This window comes from Hemicordylus capensis, chromosome 1 (assembly GCF_027244095.1).
Source record: "Hemicordylus capensis ecotype Gifberg chromosome 1, rHemCap1.1.pri, whole genome shotgun sequence".
In the NCBI taxonomy this organism is placed as follows: domain Eukaryota; kingdom Metazoa; phylum Chordata; class Lepidosauria; order Squamata; family Cordylidae; genus Hemicordylus; species Hemicordylus capensis.
The window spans coordinates 75,568,360-75,587,949 of record NC_069657.1 but is presented as its reverse complement, the minus strand read 5'-3'; the positions used below and the strand labels follow the sequence as shown (position 1 = coordinate 75,587,949).

Genomic DNA, 19,590 nt, shown 5'->3' with positions numbered 1-19,590 from the left:
AGGAAATACCTGTATAGGAGGGGTTATTTAACTAGGTTGCTAGGTAGCCATTTTGATTGCCAGGAGGAGAGAAAAAGACTCAAAGGTTTAAGGATCAAGCAGAAGTTAATTAAAATAGATAGGGAGCAGAGGACTTGAAGTCAGCTTCACACACTGGACACTGCCATTGGTCAAAAAAAAGAGGTGGGCTTGTGGTAGTAAGCATGACTTGTTCCCTTAGTTAAGCAGGGTCCACCCTGGTTGCATATGAAAGGGAGACTAGAAGTGCAAGGACTGTAAGATATTCCCCTTAAGGGATGGAGCCGCTCTGGGAAGAGCACCTAGGTTCTAAGTTCCTTCCCTGGCATCTCCAAGATAGGGCTGAGAGAGGTTCCTGCCTGCAACCTCTCCTTCTTGGAGAAGCCACTGCCAGTCTGTGTAGACAATACTGAGCGAGGCGGACCTATGGTCTGACTCAGTATATGGCAGCTTCCTATGTTCCTATGAAAAGGTAACTAGACACAACATTACAGCCATTGGGACTAGAACTGGTAGCCTAGGCTATCTTGTGTGATTAACACTTCAGGGCTCAAGTTCTGCACTGCAGTCAACAGAAATCAAGTGGAGGGGTCACCTATTGGCAGCCACAATGGCAAATATGGCCTGGGGGATGATTTACCTCCAAGCTGCCCATCCAGAAACAAGAGGTGGTCTGGAAAACCCAGCACTCTGGCAGTAGGACTTTCCCACCAGCCACTTTGAGAAGTTGTCCATAGTCATCATAGTCCCAATCCTCCATCATTAAAAGTAGCCCACAGCAAACACAAGCTATAAATTTATTAAGAAAAACATTTATACCACTTCATTCTGTTACTAAACTACCCCCCAAGATGGTTTACAACAATAAAACCACAGTAAGACAACAAAAGAGCAGAGCAATCAAGCAGCAGCAAATACAACAGAATCAATCACAGGTTAAAAGCCCACCTAAATAAAAGTGTCTAAACAACAAAATTTATATACCGCTTTTCAACAAAAGTATCCAAAGCAGTTTACACAGAGAAATAATAAATAAATTAGATGTCCCCCTGTCCCCAAAGGACCGATTAAAAACAACAACACCAAAACATAAGATAGACACCAGCAACAGTCACTGGAGGTACTGTGCTGGGGGTGGATAGGGCCAGTTACTCTCCCCCTGCTAAATAAAGAGAATCACCATATTTAAAAGGTGCCTCTTTGCCAAGTTAGCAGGGGATTATACAATAGTAAAATAAATAAATAAATAAATAATTTTAATAAATACATAAAATAAATAAAAGCCAGAGAGATTATATCTATCTATATAAAAGGCTTATGTGGTCCGTGGTAAATGGTGCATGGCAAGCACACCCACACAGTGCTTAACCACCAATTGGCAGTGACACTGGAGGCCAAATCAGCAGGCTTCTTCAGAGGTGAGAATTCTGTGCCATGGTGACCCTCTGAAGAAAGAAAGAAGCCAGCGGAAGAAATAAAGGTGGGAGGAGAGAAATTAAGATGGAAGAGAGAGGGGAGGAGAGAGAGAGACAAGAAGAGAGAAGTAGAGAGTAAGAAAGAAGGACAGCATTGGTGGTGGGGGTTCCTGAGGGGTAGCCGGGGAACTGGAGGAGTGGATCCCAATGGGACAGCCGAGGACGACGACAAGGAGGGGCAGAAGGGTGGTGGCAGAAGGAGGCCCGAGGTTGAGGCGGTACAGGGAGGGAAAGCTCAGGGCTGGCCAGGGAACCAGAGGAGCCCAAAGGGGCAGCCAGCGCCACCACCAGTGAGGATGAGAAGAGAGCGACAGAGAAGGGAGGCCTGAGGAGGTGGTGGCACAGGGAAGGATAGTACCGAGGATAGTGACCTAAGCAGCTTTATCCCCTTTCAGAATTTCTTCCCCTCATCAATTCACAAGCTTTCATCTTCAGGCAACTGTCCAGAATCTTCAATTGTCATTCTCCCCTCTTCCTTCCATAGTAATCACACCAGCCCAGTTAAAGCCACACCCTCTAGCAACTCCCCAGGCAACAGTTACTAGGTTAGTCTCTACATTAATATGTAATCAAAAACACTCAAAGCAAGAATCAACCCATATAACCAACTAACACAAACAGAGTCTCCACACATCCTTCACTGTTTTCCTGAAAATTAAGGAGTTGGGTGTGGAGAGAAAAACAAATCCAATAAGTTTTTCTGTTATTTCCTTGTCTTCCTCGAATGTTAACATCTAATAGCCCCATTGCCTCTGACTGGCTTCCTGGTTTTGGTATGTTTAAAGGTTTTATAGTTAATTTTTCTATTTTTAACATTTTGCATCTTAAAATCTTGCCTAGTCCATCTTATTATAGATTTGCACTTGTTTCTGCTTTCGTCATTTGAGCAGCACTTCCACTGTTAAACATCCTCCTGCTATTTATAGCTTCTTAAATGTCAAACCATGCTCTTATATTTTTGGTTAAGGGCGTGTTAAATTAGAGGTGCATATTCTGAAGCTTATTACAATCATTGTATATGTTCATCTTAATTTACAGAACCGTATTCGTTTAATGTTCCATCACAGTTTATAGACATAGTGCCAACTGAAGGACACTGTGCAGTTACCATCTGAGATATCCATTTACCAGAATGGTCAGAAATGCAACATTTATTTTAATGCTGAATAATATCATTACCTCACAACAGTAGTGCTGCAGCAAAGTTGCTTACCTGTAACTGATGTTCTCAGAATGAAATGTGTGCAGTCGTACCTATGGAATCAGTGTCTTCACAGCACTCTGTTGAGAACTTTTTAGAGATCAGTCTCAAGTGTTTCAGTGTGTGCCATGCACATACGGAGAGCACATGTCCAATCCATGCCTCCCCCCTTAGTTCAAACTTCCACAGCAGAATGCCAAGAAAGCAATAATATAAATCAATCACTGCAGTAGAGGGGGTGGGGGAGAGTTGTTTGACTGCACAGATGCCCACTAAAAAATATCAGTTACAGGTAAGCAGCCTGTTCTGTGCATTTGCACCTATGAAAGACTAGCAAGTTACCTTACCTGGGAGCAGGGTGCAACATTAGCAGCACAGCTTTGCCCAACTCATCAGTGTGACGACGCATATCTAAGGAGTAATGTTAGACCAACATGGATGGTTGGATCCATGTGGCAGCTCAGTAGGGTTCAGGGATAGGAACACGTTATCATAGGCCAAGGCTATCATAGCTTCTGTGAAGTGGTCCTGGATGGATTATAGTACTGGCAGTGAGTGAGCTAGTTTGATGGTAGAATAGATTAATCTTAAGATGTTTTAGGATGAGATCCACAAGTCTTTGTGGGGATCAGCAAGGCAAATGAAGAGATTCAGAGTCTGTCAAAAAGAGGCAGTCTTGTTGATGTAGAAGGAGAGGGCATGACAGACACCTAGCGAGTGGAGAGCATGCTTGCCAAAAACCAGTGAAGGAAATAATATTGCAAGGGTTATCCTGTGCCAAATGGAAGTCAATACACTCCTTAGGCAAGTAGGAAACATCTAACCAGAGGGTGACCTTGTCATGACAAAATACCAGGAAGGCTAGAGCGGATCAGAGTGCTCCCAGCTTGCCCACATGCTGAGCTGACAGTGAGGAGGAAAGAGATTTTGAGAGACAGAAGGCATAGTTTGTGGGAAGCCAACAACTCAAAATGGTTTGAACATAAGTGGTAGGTAGGGCATGTGGTAGTTTCCAGGTTGGTACAAGTTTCAATGTTGGTGGATAGAAGTGAAACAAGCCTTTAAAGAAGCATTTAATAAAAAGGTCTGTGAAGAGTCACCTGCATGGAAGAGGTAGGTGAAAAGCAGAAATATCTGCCAAGTAGACATAGAGAGGAAATACAAAAGTTCTTCAAATAAAAAGAAGATGGAAGAGAATAAAAGAGATTGAAGTAGAAGCAATTCTGCAGGAAATAAAAAAGCAGATAAGAACACAGAACAAAAGTGTTAAACACAGAAGAACAGGCCTTGCTGAAGGAGAACCAGCATGGCTTCTGCAAGGGCAAGTCTTGCCTCACTAACCTTTTGGAGTTCTTTGAGAGAGTGTCAAAAGATGTGTGGATAAATGTGATCCGGTTGGCATAGTATACTTGGACTTGCAAAAAGCTTTTGACAAAGTTCCCCACCAAAGGCTCTTGGGTAAACTTAGCAGGAGAAAGAGACAAGTTCATGTGTGGATTGGAACCAAAAGGAGGCAGATGTCAGTCTTGTAAACGGTGGGAAAGTATGGTAAACTATTATTGCTGCACCACCAAAGGGCTATCAAAACACTATCTGCTCAATTGGCAAGAGTCCTGTGGAAGAATGTAGAAGTAGAAGGAATGGAGGAAAGCGATTGAGCAGACCTTGATTACAGCCACAGAGAAAGTCATTGCTAAGGCAGAGGGGATCATACTCTACCCAGGTTGAATTTGGTGAGTTCCCCACTCCATCTTGCAGTCCTGGGTAATTTGAGGTGCAAGTGCTCATTCGTGGCAGCTGTGTGAGTCTCCAAGATTATTGTAAAGACCATGGACATGAACCGCAGATAAAAGAATACTGTAGGAAAGGTATGTCTCACAGAAGATAAGCTACAATTATCCTGTACTACCTTGTCTACGCAGCATTTGGTTGGGATTCCACATTAAGAGGGATGTATCAAATCTACCAAACAAAACCACAAGGCTCTGTGGTCGCCAGAAGTCAAAATCAACTTGATGGCACACTTTACTTTTACTTTATCAAAGGGATCCGACACACACACACCCCACACACACAAAAAAGAGAGAGAAGCAAGATTGCCCCTAGAGCAAAGACCATCACACTCATATAGAGATTCAGAAAACCTTAGATTTGGAGGTGGAGAGCTGGATGGAAAGTGTTTGGGAACTAACATATGTAGTACATTAGAGATATACTAATGTAGGTAGTTAGTAGGTACAAACAAAAGCAAGTAAACAGAACTACTGATGACATGATGGCAGACATGAGGCCCACAAGATGCTGGATGTCAGTGAAGAGTGGTGAGCAGCGTTCGCCATGCATGCAGAGAGTTGAGTGAGTGCCTGAGCATGGAGAGCCAGCTTTTTTAGATTTATGAATAGGCCAAAATGAGCAAGACGATGGAGTTATATGGATATAGTTGGCAAGACAATGACAAGAGTGGATAATAAGCAGTCAATCTATGTAGGGGGAAAATAATGATAGTAAGGTAGGGTGGCACCTACTGCCATGCATTTGGTAGTAATCTGACCAAGCTGGCTTTAGAGCTGGATGATCCACCTTAGACTAGGGTCTGGTCCTGAGGCATCTAATACACAAGCATAAGAACAAGAACAAGAAGGGTGCATTGTATGCTACCTTTGTTGATTTCAATGCAGCCTTTGATCAGCTCTCTCGTGATAGATTATGGGGGAAATTATCAAATTCTTCAATCGACCGAAGGTTACTTCTGCTAATAAAAAAATCTTTATAGAAGCTGTCACCTAAGAGTGTGCTGTAATCCGTAGGGACGCTTAAGAAATCCCATTAGATCAGAAAAGGGGTTCTGGCAGGGTTGTATATTAGCCCCACTACTGTTTAACTTCTGTATTAATGATATGATGAACAGACTATCTAATTTGGAATTTCACAAACCAAAACTGAGCAGTAGACATCTAGCTATCCTCCTCTATGCAGATGATGCCGTGCTCCTGTCAAAATCTCTGGTGGGGATGAGAAAAATGCTGAGAGTTTTGGCTGACTATTGTCATGAAAATTTGCTCTCAGAAGACGACTAAGGTCGCAATGTTTGCCAAGTAACCTATTATGCATAAATGGCAATTTAAAAGGGTTGATGTAGCACAGACAATGCAATACAAATATTTGGGGGTCATCTTCCAGGCGACAGGTAGCTGGAAAGAGCAAACTAAGGCCATCATAACAAATGCTCAGAGGTCTACTGTTACAATTTTGAGATTCTACTTTTCGGCAGGGGGGAGATATGTTCCAGCTGCCATTAAGGTCTTTCAGACTAAGGTAATCTAACAGCTTCTTTATGGCTCACAGATTTGCATATATCATGACTTTCGTCCACTTGAAAGGATCCAGTCCAAATTTCTCAGGGCTATTTTTTTCAGTCCCCTGTTGTGTGTCAAATGTCAAGCTGCAATTGGAAGCTGGTTTGTTAAACTTGGAGTCCTCTGTCTGGATTTATATTTTCAACTTCTGGCTGAAATTGATTTTCCCCCCTTCTGGCTTAGCTCCCTTAATCTTTAAGGACTAACACCCCTCTGATTGGACCCACTTAGTCACTGAAAAATTAAAAGTATATGGACTGTCAATAGAATACTCCCCCAGGGCTATGATAATGCCAGAGTGATCTTTAAACAGCATATTATCAATATGGGATATCACACAGATGTAGGTCAGGCATCAAGCTACAGGTGGTTTGGAACAGTTAAGCCTTTGCAAAAACCAGCCAACTATCTGTACAATCTGACCCACAGAAGAGCCCTGACGCTAGCCCAGATGGATGTGTTGTCCTCTGTGGTATTAGATGGTAGATTTAGGAGGGTTCCTTTTTTTGGAGAGATTGTGTCCTTGTGGGAATGGTGATGTTGAAACAGTAGGTCATGTGCTTTTGTATTGCTCGTGATCTTCATCTTAGATTTATTGCTCCTCTTTTTTAAAATATCTAAATAATTCTGATGAGTTTTATATAAACTTATTTCTTTCTGGGACTGGGACACTGGGACTGACAGCAAAGCATCAATACCTTCGGTGTTGCAGTCTTACACCTACCTGGAAATAGCTGTCAGTCAAGATGACTTGCATGAACCAAGTATCAGGACAGAGAAATGAAAGAATGGTCTGAATGGAGATAATTCAAAAGAGGATGGAAGAAGGATTTAAATCAATGACATCAAGGAATGCTGAAAGTCTTTCCCATATTGAGATCACCAAGTAGCAAGAACAGAAACCTTAGTTGGTTTTTGATGGAAGCACAGGCTCACTAGCACCTTGCTGAGCAAGCGGCCACTTCCTTGAGGAATGAAGGGGTGAGGGGCATAGTTCACAGGAGGGGAGAAGAGGGTGAAAATAGACTGCACACCAGAGGATGAGCATCCAAGTTAGCTTGCTGTTCTGACTTTTCTTCTTCATGATCTGTGTGCACTTGTGCCTGTGCAGAGAGTGGATCACTTTGTAGAGCTCAGTCTCAAATGTTTTGAGGTGAGCCATGCTCCATGGAGCAAGAGCACATATTCAAATGGGCAAGACCCATTTCACATTCTTAGCTTTTCTTTGAGTGGAAGCATCAAGAGAAACGAAGCAAACCTGGCCTCTATACTCAATTAAAAAGTTTCCTTCTTCTATGTGGTCTCTGTGCCTGTCCACTAATGGAGTTTCACGTGTACTATCCACTAATGGAGTTCTGAGCCCCTACTTGGAATCTTCCAGAGCTTTCCCTATCAAGCATTTTGACAATAACCCCACTATCTTGATTCCTATCAGAATGCTTTCCACCTAATCTCCCCAGTTTTCTTTTGACCAACTCTCTCAGCACCTCCAAGGAGTCTTCCTCTGTGAAAACTCAAAGTAGATACTTAAGTCATGACAGCAAAATTCATGAAGGAGAAAGAAACATTGGTCTTACCTGTGAAGGGTTCTTTTTCACAGTGTCTGAGTTCATCCTATATCCTGGGTTGTAATCCAAATCATGCCTCAGGAGAGAGGAGGTAGAATCCAAAACCTTTGTCCAATGTCCAGTAGTTAGGTAGGAGGCACCAGGAAAACCCCAGTTCCGGACTGTAGAGCCAGGTCTTTGTAGAGCTATAAAATGAAAAAACTTCTACAGTGCTAAGTAGATAGAGAGAGCAGATCTGGTTAAGAGGAGAAATCAAATGAATGAGGAAGGATGCAGGTAAAGACAAGAAGAAGCAATAAACAATAGGCAAACTGCCTCCCACTACTGTACCCCCTTCGTATGGCAGTGAAGTCCGCGAGCGGGGCAGATGAACTCAGACACTGCAAAAAAGAACCCTTCACAGGTAAGACCAATGTTTCTTTTTCCGCAGTTGTCTGAGTTCATCCTATATCCTGGGACATACCCAAGCCGTATAAAAAGACAGGGCGGGGAAAGCGGACTATCAGACTACTTGCTGTAGAACCATGAGGGCCATGGCCACTTGAGCGGAAGGGAATGATGATACCCTATAGTGTTTAACTAAAGGAGAGATAGATGCCCAAAGGCTGTCTAATGATGAAGTAGAGGGGGCATTGGCCGAAAGAGCTGCCGAAGTACTGGCACTGCAGGTTGAATGAGCCATGATTCCCCCTGGAGTCGGGAGGTTGAGTGTTTTGTATACCAGTTGGACCGTGGCTCTGATCTCTTAGGCCAGGGTCACCTAGGGAGACTTTGTCCTAGGGATTTTTTAGGGAGAAGAAAGACAGAGAGAGAGAGCAGCCGAGTTGCGCTGGGGCTTGGGCAATTCAGATAATTTCGAAGTGCCCTGAGAACATCTAGTGTGAGCCCTATTGTTTTCCTTTGAGATGTTTTGGCTCCAGATAAATTGATGGTAGCACAACCTCTTTCAAACTGTGGAGTGTGGAGTTACGCTTAGGAACGAAGGTGGGATTCAGTTGTAAGATGACGGCCTCATCAGTGAAGGAGCAAGGTTCCTTGCACGCTGAAAGGGTGCCCAGGCTGGAGACCCTGCGTGCCAAGGAGCTGGCTACCCGAAACCATACTCTGCACGACCGAATCCTCAGGGAAGCCTTACTGAGAGGTTCGGAGGGGTGGCGCGTGTGGGCATTTAGGACCTGTTGAATTTCCAAGATGGAAGTATATGAACAGGTGGAGGAGTGAGATTAGTTGCCCCTTTTAGGGACCGTCTGAGGAGTGAAGGGAGAGAGGCCCAAGATTGTCAACTGTAGGATGGATGCCAATGGGAGACTAGTCTGCAGAAAGGGTTGGGGCGAAGACCCACTCCTATGCCTCCTTGGGGGAATGATGGGACCTTGGGTACCCTTGAGGAGATAAGAGGAAGGGAGTTTTCGGCGAGCCCATTCGGAAAAAGGCGTCCCACCTGGCTTGATCGATCCTGTCCATGGAGGGTCTTCTCAATGCCAGAATGGTGGATTGTACCTTCCTTGTGTATCCTGCCCAATTCAGCAAGGCGCACTCACCCTCCATGCGTATAGTTGGTGCCAGGTCGGTTCCGGGTGGAGTGCTGGGCCCTGTGAGAGTAGTTCTGGGCAGAGAGGTAGAGCCCACGGTTTCCTGGAGAGAAAGAAAAACCGGATCTGCGAATCACGGTCTTCTTGGCCAAGGGGGAGCAATAAGGATTAGGTTTGCTTTTCCCCATTATTCTGCTAGTAACTCTGCTAGTAAAACCTACAGTAGGCCAGAAAACCAGGGGGGCAGTGAGCAGGTTGGTCACGTCCACTAGTGGTGAGTGGAATTGGTGACGAACAATGGTTCCAATGGTGGTAGGCTGTTGACGCAAAGAAGGTCCACTACTAGGAGGGCTGATTTTGTCATGGCTTGATGGAAGGCTTCTGTGTGCCGTGACCATTTTGCTGGGTCTGTGGAAAGGGAATTAAGGCAATCCACCGTCGGAAGGTTGCCCCATTGGGGCATTCTGCTGCAAGCAAAGCTAGGTGAATTTCCACCCAAGAGAAGTAGTTTGGATTCCTTCATCCTGCTGCGAGACCTGGTGCCTTCCTGATTCATCTTGTGAGTTTATGCTGCTATGTAGTCTGTGCAGTAAGCACATGTTGGTTCAGTACAGGGGTGACTGAATTCTCTGAGGGCCAGACATATGGCTCTCTGTTCTAATGGATTGAGCTCCATGAAATCTGGTGGGGAGACCCCACTCCCTGGGCCGGTTGATGGATGCAGTGTGTTCCCTATCCAGTTAGACTTGCGTCCGTAGTAATAACTATCCCGTCCAGCAGTGAGAGGAGTAGGCCTTGCCATATCGCAGGAGAGACCCGCCAGTTCAGAAACTGTTGCCCTTCATCAGCAGAAGAAAATGATGAGTTTCTGGATGATAAGTGTTGCTATCTTGTTCTGGCATTCTGTGGTTAGTGAGGAAGTTTCCAGTTGAGTGTTAAAGATGGCTCCCACATGTAGAAGAGGTCAGGGAAAGGCTTTTTTGGTCATTGATCGTGAAGCTGTAGGGCTCAGAAAGTGTAGTGTGTGATGCACATCACTGCAGGTTTGGGAGAGGGACACCGATCGGATTCGAAGATCATCCAAACGCAGAAGGAAATGAAGTGTTTCCACCTGCATTTTGTCTATTATGGCTACCAAAAACTTGGTAGAGACCCTCGTAGTGGAGGACACATCGAACGGCATGGCTTGTACTGGCAATGCTGTCTGTGGGAGAGGAAAACGGAGTATCTGCGGGGGATGGGTGGATGTGGATGTATGCCACCAAGAGGCTTATAGAAGCCAAAAAACTCCTGTTTACGAACCACTTCCTCGATTGTGTGGAAGGATTCTATCCAGAGGGGTCCGTTTGTATGCGAAGGTTCAGCCTCTTGAGGTCTAGACCGCCCTCCATGAGCTGTCCTTCTCTGGTACTAGGAGTAGGATGGAGTAAATCCCCTGAGGAAGTGTCAGAGTAGGGATGGTTCGATGGCCTGAATCTGGAACAGATGCTGTATCGCTAGATATCTATGCCGCCTTTTTGTCAGATTCCAGGGTGAAGAGGTGCAAGGATAGAGACCGTGGGCTATGACTCTGGGACATAGGCGTCTGATGTCGAGTGGCTCCATGATGTCGCAAGAAGGCTGAAGCCAGTCTCCGGCATGAAGGAGTCATTGTTTCCTTCCATGTAGGAATCCAGATCTGAAAGGTTGTCCCTGGGCCTGGTTCCTGTTTCCTTGTTGCTGGCCCTGCTTTCACCCTGGAGATGTTACCGAATGGTCAGAGCTCTCAGGGGAGTTGACTGAGTACCTTTGGAGGACTCTAGAGGGATGAAAATTGCTCAATGAAAACACTTGCCCGGACAGTTGTACTACTGTCTGGCTACCAGCAATGTTTGTTTTTGCATTGTTTCTTTTCCTTTTGTCCCTAGACTCAACCAATACAGGGTCCGGGGAATCTCCGAAGAGTCTGGCCCCGGAGAATGGAAAATATGCCAGCATTAGGATTAGTGGTCCAATTTCCATCTTTGTAACCTGAGGCAGGGCCTCATAGCTACCCCTGCTGCCATAGAGCTAGATGCGTGAGGCAGCCACAAAGTCTGCTGTCTTCATATCTTATAATACCTTGCCTATGTTGTTTGTTCTTGGTGGGACAAGCTGTATCAGCTCCTAGCCCCAACGCCAAGGCCCATGTGAGGATGGGGATGTCTGTGGCTGCCTTTACAACCAATGCAGCACCCTCATGTGCCTTGTGTAAAGGAAAGTCAAATATGTCAAATTTCCTTTCCTTGTGTAAAGGAAAGTCAAATACGTAAAGTCATATACGTTGTACATCCCCTGTTATTCACGGGGGTATATGAAATCAATCGTGCCACTAGGGCATCTACAATGGAAGACACTAATGAGGCTATAACATCAACATGTAACGTATACAGGTTTGTTTGTTTTAAATTATGGAGTGGGCCGTATTATCTAAGCCTGGAAATGGAATCTGGAGAGACGTCATTGACAGTCCTCCATGTCTTAGCCAATAAGACATAAAGTCTGAATATATAAGCCCCTTCTATAAATAAATGAAGTAGTCTCCCATTCAAATGCAAACTAGGGCAGACCCTGCTTAGCAAAGGGGACAATCCATGCCTGCCACCACAAGACCAGCTCTCCTCTCCAGTTCCATCTTATTTATTTGCTATTTTTCTGTGTAAACCGTCCTGGGCCCTTTTGGAGGCGTGAAATAGAAAATGAATGCATGAATGAATGCAAAGTCTGAAGGAACTAGTCTGTTGGGAGGAGATCTTTTCCTGTGAGTTTGCCTTCCTCTGTATCAGATGAGGAAGAGGCGTCCATAAAGTGGAGGCTGGAGGTGTTGTAGGGGTAGGTTGGTACAGGAGAAAAGGACTTAGGTGGAGGCGGGGTGCCTGTTATCTGAGTAGAGGAAGGTTAGGGTCCTCTTGAGGAAAGCTGGAGAAGGGAGGAGTAGGAGAGGCAGATCTTTTGGAATCCTATGCCTAGGTAGCCTTGGAAGAAGTCCCCTCTCATTTGGGAGAATGACCCCTCTCATTGAGCTAGAGCATTGCCCTTTGATTAAACTAAGTGTGCATTAAATTAAACTCAGAAATCAATCTCAGAGTGAAATACAATCTTTAAGCCACAACTGAAAAAAAGGGGAAAGCTGCATGTCCTGTTGATTCTCAGCAAGAGGAATTATACTCACAAACTGTGAAGGAGCTGGGGGTCGCTCAGGTAACCTCCCCCTCTGTAGGCGTGAAAGGGCTGGCAGTATTCAGAGCAGCTGGCTGAGATGCGGGGGGAGTGACTGGCGAAACGGGTTCCCCCTCCCCCTTTGGTATGCCAGTCTGTGTGATCGCAGGCGTACATAGATTGCCCGTCCAAACCACTGTAAATATCAATCCCTGGAGCCCTCTAAGAAGGGCGGGCGGTAAATATCGCAAAAACCATTGACAGCAAACAGCCTGCTGGGGGAGGCTCTCGCTCCAGCACGCCACCGAAGGCTTGCTCTTTTGTTCTGTGGCATTTTGCTTTTCTTGCGACTGCCTCAGCATTTGGAGGGTTTCAAGCCCTCTCCTTTGAGATAATTAGCCTTCTAGGCTGCCCTCTGGGTAAAAAACACTGCTTCCACCAGAGTGGGAGCTGTACCCGGCTCACCAGAGGCTGAAAGGGGGAAGGGAACAAGGGAAATGCTGCTGGAATTGGTCGGTGAAGACGAGCATGAGCGTTAGCCACCGTGCGGATGGAAATCGCAGCGCTTTGGGTTGCTGGATTCCTTTTTCGGTGGTGGTGGGGGGGGGTTTCAGCAGATAGGGAGTCTCCCAAGAGGTCCCCTGTATAAGCAAGCTCCATAGGAGTGGGGAGGGAGCAAAACCGAAAGTAAAACTAACTGAGAAAACAAGCGGAGCCAAAAGGACTAGTTGATTGTAAAGAAAACTGTTTAGCTTAGATCGAGAAAAAACAATCAGCAAAAAACTCCCCTCCCGGCATTGCCCACCAAGGAGAACAAGGGGGAGAAAAAAGGTAAGCAGCAAACCAGACTGAATGTATTAGATAGCAGAGCTCTCTCAAAAACGATGCAACCCGAGGCGAGACAGGAAGGAACTGGGGTTTTCCTGGCGCCTCCTACCTAACTACCGGACATTGGTCAAAGGTTTTGGATTCTACTTCTTGTCTCCTGAGACATGATTTGGAATACAACCCAGGATGAATTCAGACAACTGCGGGAAATTTACTGCTATGGAGAGTCATGGCTGTTGTCTTCTCCAACTTGGAGAAGAGTACAGGAAATAATCTTGAATCCATTGCCATTGTTTTACCAAGCAGGCAAGATGCAATTGGCTGTCGAGGCTCAAAACTGTCTTGTGGAAGAAAGTGCTTCAGGCTTCCGATTCTCTGGCTCAAATTCCATGTGCTCATGCCAAATCAATCTGTTCCATTTGGCACTGCCTACAAAATGCTTCCCTGCCTGCTGCTTTGCTTATGTCTTCAGACCTTTTTGCAGCTACTCCCGCGGCATTACTGGGAGTTGGGTATTGGAGCACCTCAGCCCTCCAGATCCATAGGCTTCCACTTAGACCTTAGAACTGACCCCAAAACTAAATTTTACCCTCTACATTGGTACTCCCAGTCAGGCTCAACATGAAATCCAACAACCCCAATGCCTACAGAACTCAGGACCTTCATTAAAGCAGGAAAATGCAAAGCTATGACTGCTCCTGATCTATCTGACTAAGAAGCAGCACACCAGAACAACAACAACACCCTTTTCCTCTTGCAGAATCCAAAACTACAATTTGTGAACATGGCCTTGTTTTCTCACAACCAAGCATCTTGAAACTCTAGCAGCTTCTCCCACCAATGCAACTCAATCTAATCCTGCTGAACCTCTCCCTGAAGTCTAATACACTGAGCTGGGCTCTGAAGATGATAATCCTTTAATGGGTCAGCCAGGCTGTGGATCCTACATCCCCATAAAGTCCACCAGAACTGAATACACACTCTCCAAACCCATCCCTGATCAGAATGAAATCATCTTTGTGCACTACCTGTCAGAATCCTTGAGACCTCTCATCCTAATTAAGAAGCTGACTATGAGGATGGTGTGCTCTTGATCTCATTCATCAACTTCTGCCTGAACCTGTTCCAAAGAGTGCTCTTCCTCCTACTTATCACTAATGCACCACTTGCTACCTCTGCAACACTGGGACCTCAATTGGGACTTAGAGAGAGAGAGAGAGAGAGAGAGAGAGAGAGAGAGAGAGAGAGAGAGAGTTAGTTCATGTGTCACTTTCCTGTCACCCCAGAGCTTCAGAACTTGTTTGGAATTTGAACGCTGCAATTTTTGCAAAAACATGCAGAATAAGCAACCAAAATGCTTAGTTCTCAGATTTTGAGCTGAATATTTTAGTTTCCTAAACACAGACCTGGGACAGGGAAAGGAACTAAAGCAAGATAAAGAATACTTAAAGCTGTGACAGTACTGTTTATATTGAGACTAGCATACTGACAGATACTGGTAAGAGGTTCTGGAATACCAACATAAATATATGTAAAGACAGATGACTACAACATTAGAGATTTATTCTTCCAAGGAGCCCAGAGCAGTGCACTACATACTTAAGTTTCTCCTCACAACAACCCTGTGAAGTAGGCTAGGCTGAGAGAGAAGTGACTGGCCCAGAGTCACCCAGCAAGTATCATGGCTGAATGGGGATTAGAACTCGGGTCTCCCCAGTCCTAGTCTAGCACTCTATTTTCACAGTCTATTCAGCTATACTTTGCTTAATGATAGTCCCCTGAAATTCACATCCACTTCAACTTAATATCACTATGTGGTCTATTTTAGCTCCATGCATTTGCTACTTCTTCCCATTTGAAGCAAACGAAGGACACACTCAGTAGGACTAGGAGCACCATTTTAAAAGCTATTTCGACTAGCTGGAGTCAAGTGTTTCAAGGTAGCATGAAAAATGCAAGTTATCCATTGAAGGGTGAGACTATCTATAAGAAACAGAGAACAAGTATTTGACACTTCTAAGTGTAAATCACACTTTTTGACTTAGCTAGCACTTCTATAATTAACTTTGTATAAAACCTATGCACTTCTGAATAATTCAAAAGACTTGTTGAAACATTTAAATATAAGGTAATAAAAGGTGCAGTGGCTGATCAGCTAATTGACTTAATCAATTAAATATTTTGTTTGAAAAGATGCCCCAGTTGCAACAATAATGTGATCATTATTCCTCCTTCCCTGTCACAAAGCAATATGAAAGATTCTTCTAAGATTCCTCCTGTAAGACATGCAAGCATAATCTAAAAGGGAAGAATGTTTTTCCTTCATGATGAACATGTTATTCACATGCAAATATATGTAGATGTAGTCTATCAAGTCATTTAAAATGCAATGACCAAGATCAAGTGAACACCCAGCTTTAGCAATCATTTATTTACTGAAAAAAATTAAAAAGTAATACCAGTTATGCAACTTGTTATACAGGTAAAGCAAGCAATTCTTCAAAGCAAGTGCTTTTTAGGAGAGGACACACACACACACACACACACACACACACACACACACACACACGTAGTTCCTGAAACTGAAGGTGTGTTTACCTTAACTGGGAAGCTGCATTTGCCTGTCCGAACTCCTTCTTCATCCGTCTGCCACTGGTGCGGCCTACTGGCTTCAGGAACATAGACATCTTTCTTTCTCCTAAAACTCTGCCGTAGTTTATTCATTGCTCAGCACTCACACCCTACAACAAAAGAGAACCGTGTTTAAACAAGTGAAGTTTCTCCTACCCCTGAGAAGTCAAGCAAAGGACCAACTGAGTTACCACATTTCTCCAGTGTAGCAATCATTGGAGTATCTGAAAGGCTTGCTCAGGTGTCTTTTAAATGTTATACCAGCCCAAGAAGTATGCTTTTCATAGGTTTGTCTTCTGGAGCTCCAATATTTGAAGATCTACAACTATACGCACAGAGGTCAATTGCATGGGTTTTTCCCACTGAATTGGCACTCTGGGTATTGAATCAGCACCCTGGGGAAATGTGCCAGACAATCAGCCCCCATGAGCACTGCTGTGGTCCTTCAAGGAATGCAAGAGCACCGTGGGATGGAACCAGTAAAAAAATGCTTCTTACTACACTAGAGTAATGTTTGTCCAAATAGAGAGGTCAAACTGAGCTAGAAAAGTGGAGGGAAAAGACGCTGATTTCAATCTTCTACAGCTCCATGTTCCATGCATTCCTCTACGAGGTCAGTTGCCCTACGTTGCATGCCCCACCATATCCTTCACTGCAGTATATACTCTCGATGGTGTTGTGTTGGCGTAATTTTTACCCCAACAGCACTGAATGCAAAACTGAAATTGACACACATCTGTCATTTTTATATGTTTTTTAAAGCACTATTTGATCATTTTTGCTATTCTATGCCTGCTCTACCAAAGGGAAGGGAACTACTTATTTATTTTATCTTACATATTTTTATACTGCCCCAAACTTACATCACTGGGCAGTTTACGACAAGATAAAAACATTAAAACATTAGTTAAAAACAAAAACAAGAAATTTAACACACAACAATTTAAAATTTTTAAAACAATATTCTAAAACTGGCATCCCCAAACTGCGGCCCTCCAGATGTTGCTGAACTACAACTTACAGCATACCCAGCAACAAAAAATTGTGTCTAGGGCCTCTCACTCCCAACCCCCTCAGACGCTCCAGAAGGATACTATGGTCGATAGTATCGAAAGCCGCCGAGAGGTCCAAAAGGACCAAGAGAGTCACACTTCTTCTGCCAATTCCCAGTTGGAGATCATCCATCAGGCTGACCAAGGCAGTCTCCACCCCATAACCAGCCCAGAAGCCAGTTTGAAATGGGTCTAGATAATCAGTTTCCTCCAAGACTGTCTGGAGCTGGGAGGCCACCACCCTCTCAATTACCTTGCTCAACCACAGAAGGTTGGAGACAGGCCTGTAGTTACAGGCCCGTAGCCCTTAACAAAGGGCTGTTGCTTTTTCCTTAGTAGCTTGAGTCATGCTCATGGCAATCCAGATTGTAGTTTCCCTGACTTATTTGGGATACATTCCCTGACACTGGATTAGCAAATTCACTTTTTGTCTGGGAGAGAGAGTTCAATGGCCCTCAGCAGAAACAAAAAAGGAAAGCATTGAAACGCTGCAGTGCTAACTGAACAAAGGCACCTTCTAAAGTGGCGATCCTCTTATATTTAGCAGGGGGAAAGCAACGGTCCCTATTCAACCACAACTCAGCATCCCTCCAGTGGTTGTTGCTAGTATCTACCTTATTATTAATAATAAATATTATGAGTCCCTTGGGGACAGGGAACCATCTTATTTTGTTCTGTAAACTGTTTTGAGACATTTTGTTGGAAAGTGGTATAAATATTTGTAGCAGGAACAGCCATCTATGTTTTAGTTGTAGCATAAGTGGCTCTGAACCAAATGGCATATCATTAAAAGAGCTAGTTATAGCTTTCACACAATATGTACAGCTGCTTCACACATTCAAGTTACTACTATTCACATCTGGAGCAGAAAGCCAATTTGGAAGACAATAAACCTCAGACACTAGCTTAGGAATGTAACCTGTAAAACTAACCACATATCTAGTGCGCTTCTGACTAGAGAAATTCAGTTAACATATGCCCTATCACATATGCTTTTCCCCACTTCATTCTCTAGACTAGGATCCTGCACCCAGGCTTTTCCAATGCCACCTCTACTTCCACAGAGGATTGATAACAAAGCGAAGTGCCAGGAAAGAAAGTACAATCTGCTAACTTAGCAGAGTTCATCCTTCCTTCCATATAGCAGCACATTCCTCCATCCCACCACACACAGCATGTACTCTGCAATTCTTCTATAAAAAGATGAAAGCCTTATTGAAGTTTTCCAAAAGCAATTTGAGAAGGTTTTAAGGAATAAAGATCATAATTATTCTTTCCAAATACATTAGATGTTGAACTGCTTTGGCAGTCATCCATGTATAGCAAGTGTCGGATATCCAGTATCTAAGCAGCTTAGACATTCAAAACATGGCATTTGTGAAACTGAACATAGGCCAGGATTAAACCAAGTTAAAGAAGGATGTTTGCCCTACAATTTAGTTTCTTCTCTTTTGTCTGGCAATGCCCACTGGTCACAAAATGCAGATGTCTTTTCCAGCTATGAGCACAATAATTGGACAAGCCTTCCCCTTATCATCCATTGCAACATTAACAAAGAAAGGAAATAGCTGTGGAATATCTACCAGTTTACAAAGTAGACAGACTTTATACATTGTTTGCCAAATATATGTGAATAGTTTAATGCAGACTGACTTGTGTTCCAGATGCTGAAAGCTATGCAAGTTACACAATCATATCTAAAAGCTGCACCACAACACTCTCTTGTATCTGCATTTGAGTTATTACCAATAAAGTCAAAGCAACTTGATTCAACCACCAATCAACAAAAAAGGCTCAGAGATTTTAAGGACTACCATCCAGCCCCATATACCAAATAGCCTTCCACTATTACAATCTTATAGTGTAGGATCCACTACACCTATTCAGTTCAGAGCCCCCTATAGTGAAGGTATAGGAATGTCTATAGAAGTGGACACTTTAGTGCTAGTAGTAATTGCTGCCATGCTTGCTCACACATGTGTATGCTACATATGTATCTAAGCTTTTCAACTTCCTTGGGGGAATTTTGCTCAGAACCAAATTTGCATGTGTGAGCAGCAGCCTGCTGTCTAGAGACAGAGGCAATGCCAACGTTAGGGTTTGCCAAAGAAGCCATGGACTCGGGGGCAAAACTTTTGAAAATGAAAAAAGGTTTTCAACAAAACAAAAATAAAGTTTCGAATACAGTGCAAAATCAACATAACTGATTCAGAACTTGACCTTGATTGCATTCCATGGTAACCCTAGTCTTTTAAGACTTTTCTGCTGAATCAGGAATGCTGGCTCAATTAAGAATGTACAGGATTCAAGGTGTGTGCATGCGCATGTGCCATGTCATCTCTTACTAGGCAGCTTTTACACCAGTTCAGAGTTTGGATGATCCAGCTGTTTGATCCAAATAAGAGGCCAGGGTTTCCCTCACGGCACCAAATGCTTGTCAATGTGTTGCTTCTATAGGAAACAAGAATTACACACACAGAGTCCGGTAACATTATCCAGTTCTGTACCTTCAAAAAAATGTATACTTGCATTTTATATAGCATATCTATTTGAAGCAAGTTGGGAGACGGATTGAACTTAAGTGGAGGAAAACTCAGGGTGAGTCTGAGTGAACACAGGTTAGCGCTCATTATCAAGCCTGCTCTATGGCACTGATGGAACAGAAGAAACTCTTTTTTTCCATCCACCATTGCATCCTCTCAATGTTGTCCAATGAGGCTCTTCCAGGTGGTGCGGAGTCTTTTGAAATCTG

General features: G+C 44.0%; 1 protein-coding gene across 9 annotated transcripts in view; it reads right to left on the bottom strand.

Annotated features, from left to right (window-relative positions):
* NUMB (NUMB endocytic adaptor protein) overlaps positions 1 to 19,590 on the bottom strand; it is a 137,333-nt gene that overhangs the window by 35,965 nt on the left and 81,778 nt on the right. For all 9 annotated transcript variants that reach the window (XR_008308526.1, XM_053255573.1, XM_053255552.1 and 6 more), the window contains exon 2: positions 15,754 to 15,896. Coding sequence is in view for 8 of the 9 variants with exons in the window: in XM_053255573.1 (XP_053111548.1) it covers positions 15,754 to 15,879 (126 nt within the window). In the remaining variant the exon portion in view is untranslated. The remainder of the gene's footprint in view (positions 1 to 15,753; positions 15,897 to 19,590) is intronic.